This window comes from Physeter macrocephalus, chromosome 7, assembly GCF_002837175.3.
Source record: "Physeter macrocephalus isolate SW-GA chromosome 7, ASM283717v5, whole genome shotgun sequence".
Classification (NCBI taxonomy): domain Eukaryota; kingdom Metazoa; phylum Chordata; class Mammalia; order Artiodactyla; family Physeteridae; genus Physeter; species Physeter macrocephalus.
In genome coordinates this window covers 7,213,189-7,217,045 of record NC_041220.1, presented here as the reverse complement: position 1 = coordinate 7,217,045, position 3,857 = coordinate 7,213,189, and the positions used below count along the sequence as shown (strand labels likewise).

The window sequence follows — 3,857 nt, the reverse complement described above, 5'->3', positions numbered from 1 at the left end:
GTCCCCTGCATCGGCAGGCGGACTCTCAACCACTGCGCCACCAGGGAAGCCCAACTGCTATATTTTTAATCAATGTCTCTAATTTTATTTTTCAGAATGACAAATCCCCAGGGCGATCTGCAAGTCGATCAAGTAATATTTCAAAAGTAGGTGAACCGTATTCACTTTCTTAACTGTTTATTAATTTACATATTTTATGAATTCAAGTAAATATTTGCTGACATTTAACCTGCTGTTGTTATCTGTGAGCAATACACAGGTATGACTTGTTAATGGTCTTAAATATCTTAAGAGTTTACTGTGATTGATTTCATACAGCAAAATGAGTGAAGCTATTTTTCCTCTTCAGTGCTGTATGCAAAAGATACTTTGCTACTTTCCAAGTGTCACTCAAAATATGTTTCTTCTCTCACTTCGGCTCAGAAAGCTACCACACACCCAAGGTGAAACTCTATCAACATCATGGTACAATTCCCATGAATTCAATTTTTCCAGGAGTATGGGCTCAACTATGCTGGAATCTAACCAGGACAGGTTTTAGAAAACAATTTAATTTAAGACACTAGTTTGGTCATATTGGCTTTGTAGAGTCGATGGAAGAAGAAACCAAAATATTCCCTAGACTGCGTATAAATCCAAGCAAGACACGAGGGTGTTGAAAATCTCATGGCATGGGAGAGATCCTCTAGATTTTTATTTCTCCTAGAAAACAAAAATTAAGAGCTATTCTCTAAGATGAGGCACTATGCAGTTTATAGACTTGGTACTTGGGGAGTGAAAAATCATCTAGGGCCATTTGTGAAATTGGAAAATTATGACTTCCAAAAATATAGTTCTGACAAAGCTGAATTTAACGTGACGAGAACTTCCACAGCACGGCCCCTCACTTGCCAACACCACAGCCCTGAGCTCAATTTTGTAAATGTAATTTTGTATTATTTTCCTTCAAGGGGGCCCCCAAAACAGCAATAAACCGTAGGCACTACAGAACATAGACCCATTTCTAATTTAGAAAAGTTTTTGTTTTGTTTTGTCTTGTTTTCACAAACAAAAGACTTTATTACTCATTGAAAAATAGCAGTAGCCAGATTATCAGCATTTTCTTAAGTGGGTTTCCTGAGGCCGATTACGAGACAATGTTAAGATGGTCAGTTGACACCTGTCAACACACTGCGTTGAGTATGGGAATGGAATCCTGCTCTTAGGAAACTCTAGTATTTTTAATACACAGGATGCCTGTCCAGTGCTCCATAGGGAGACCACATCACTGTGTTGCAATGCTCTCCACTGTACATGCTTAGTAAGATATTCCAGAACAAAAGCAGTCAATGTTTCTGCTTCCAAGATGTGCAGAGATGGAAGAGACCCACAGAGAATTGTATCTCAGTAGTTGGAACTGTACATCTCTAAGGACATTGCAATCTGGGCACCTTCCTAACATTTGAGAGCCCATGTGGCCCAGTGGTTAAAGCACTAACCGTGTAGACAGAGGATGTAAGTCGCCACTGTCACTTCCTACTTATGGGACCCGAGACACTCACTTAACCGCCCTGAGACACACTTGCCTCCACTGGGACACGAGGCGACGGTATCAGTCATTGAAGGTTTTCTTAAGTGGTTGTAAATCAAAGCAATACCTTTCAAATGTCAGTCCTCTCCATCACATCGTGGAGAGCCTTGCCTGCAACTACACAGCATCATCCTCTTTCTGAATGTGAGTGTTAATGTTGACCTAGAAACCTGTAGGCAGTACTGACAACTCCTTTGTCATGCCAATTGCTTCACGATCCAGGGGTAAAATTGTATCTGCGTTTCCAAACTGCTGTTTGACTTTGACATAATGCAGCTTGTTTATAGCTTTTACCTTTTCATTTATTCTTTGAGAAAAAGTCAGATGTGTAGTTTCCCTTCTATGAATTCGCCTTCCAGGCTCTGATACATTTTGTGTGTGTGTATTTGCATCTCCAAGAGCAGCGCCCTTGATTTTATTGGTACAAACTATTGATTTTATTACTGTTTAATGTATATCTTTCATGTACATCTTATTACTCTCAGAAATACTTTTTTTCTTTTGTATTAACAGTATTCACAGACTATTGATAACACTTTTAAAATAGGAGTAGTTTGAAGAAATTTTATTCAAAGATGATACAAGTTTGGGACAATAAGACAAGTGTGAGCTGTCATCAGTCTAACAGCTATTTGCTAATCCATATTCTATTTATAGGTGACCTGCAAAAGGTATTAGATATAAATATTGGTTGTTATCCCTTTTTTTTTTTTTTTTTTTTGCGGTATGCGGGCCTCTCACTGCCGTGGCCTCTCCCGTTGCGGACCACAGGCTCCAGACCTGCAGGCCCAGTGGCCATGGCCCACGGGCCCAGCCGCTCCGCGGCATGTGGGATCTTCCCGGACCGGGGCACGAACCCGCATCCGCTGTATCGGCAGGCAGACTCTCAACCACTGCGCCACCAGGGAAGCCCTGTTATCCATTTTGATGGTAATTTATCTTAGATTAGGGACATGAACTGGTAGGTCTTATTGACTGGTTTGCCAAATTGCATCATAAATGTTCTAGACTCATTCTTTTTTTTTTTTCAGTTATGACTAAACAGTTTATTTGATACATTTTAATTGCAGGCTTGTGTGGGAGACAATTAATGATAAAATGCGTTCTATTCAGAGAGAAAAGAAAAGCTCTCCCCTTAAACAGTCATTCTAATTGTACAGTCACAAAAACTCAAACCATCACACACCCATGGGGGTGAAAAGATTTCAGTGTGCTTAACTTTATTAGACTTAAGCCAATATAATGCTACTTTTACTTGTATTCAGAATGACAGCCACAAATCCTAAATCCACTGTTGAGCTGTCACTAATTTTTAATGAATTACTAAGTGATAACCTCTTCATTAAGACCACATAACTCACCAAGAAGGAGGTGGCAAATTCTAGTAATATTTGAGTCCTTTAACTTTTTTATTTTTAACATCTTTGAGTATAATTGCTTTACAATGGTGTGTTAGTTTCTGCTGTATAACAAAGTGAATCAGCTATACGTATACAGATATCCCCATATCCCCTCCCTCTTGTATCTCCCTCCCTCCCACCCTCGCTATCCCACCCCTCTAGGTGGTCACAAAGCACCGAGCTGATCTCCCTGTGCTATGCGGCTGCTTCCCACTAGCTATCTATTTTACATTTGGTAGTGTATATATGTCCATGCCACTCTCTCACTTCGTCCCAGCTTACCCTTCCCACTCCCCGTGTCCTCAAATCCATTCTCTACATCTGTGTCTTTATTCCTGTCCTGCACCTAGGTTCTTCATAAACATTTTTTTTTAGATTACATATATATTTGTGTTAGCGTACAGTTTTGTTTTTCTCTTTCTGACTTACGTCACTCTGTATGACAGTCTCTAGATCCATCCACCTCACTACAAGTAACTCAATTTCGTTTCTTTTTATGGCTGAGTAATATTCCATTGTATATAGTGTTCTGCCTATCTTTTCCTTTAAGAGTTTGATGTCTGTTTTCTTTTAAGAGTTTGTTAAGTGTCTGGCCTTACATTTAGGTCTTTAATCCATTTTGAGTTTATTTTGTTGTTCCATGTTCTGGCTATTGCAAATAGAGCTTCAGTGAACATTGTGGTACATGTATCTTTTTGAATTATGGTTTCTCAGGGTATATGCCCAGTAGTGGGATTGCTGTGTCATATGGTAATTCTATTTTTAGTTTTTTAGGAAACCTCCATACTGTTCTCCATAGTGGCTGTATCAATTTACATTCCCACCAACAGTGCAAGAGGGTTCCCTTTTCTCCACACCCTCTCCAGCATTTATTGTTTGTAGATTTT

General features: G+C 39.5%; 1 protein-coding gene across 1 annotated transcript in view; it reads left to right on the top strand.

The window, feature by feature from the left end:
• MARCHF1 (membrane associated ring-CH-type finger 1) overlaps positions 1-3,857 on the top strand; it is a 544,235-nt gene that overhangs the window by 375,019 nt on the left and 165,359 nt on the right. Inside the window, exon 3 of the mRNA XM_055085795.1 lies at positions 96-146. Within this exon, the coding sequence (XP_054941770.1) occupies positions 96-146 (51 nt within the window). The remainder of the gene's footprint in view (positions 1-95; positions 147-3,857) is intronic.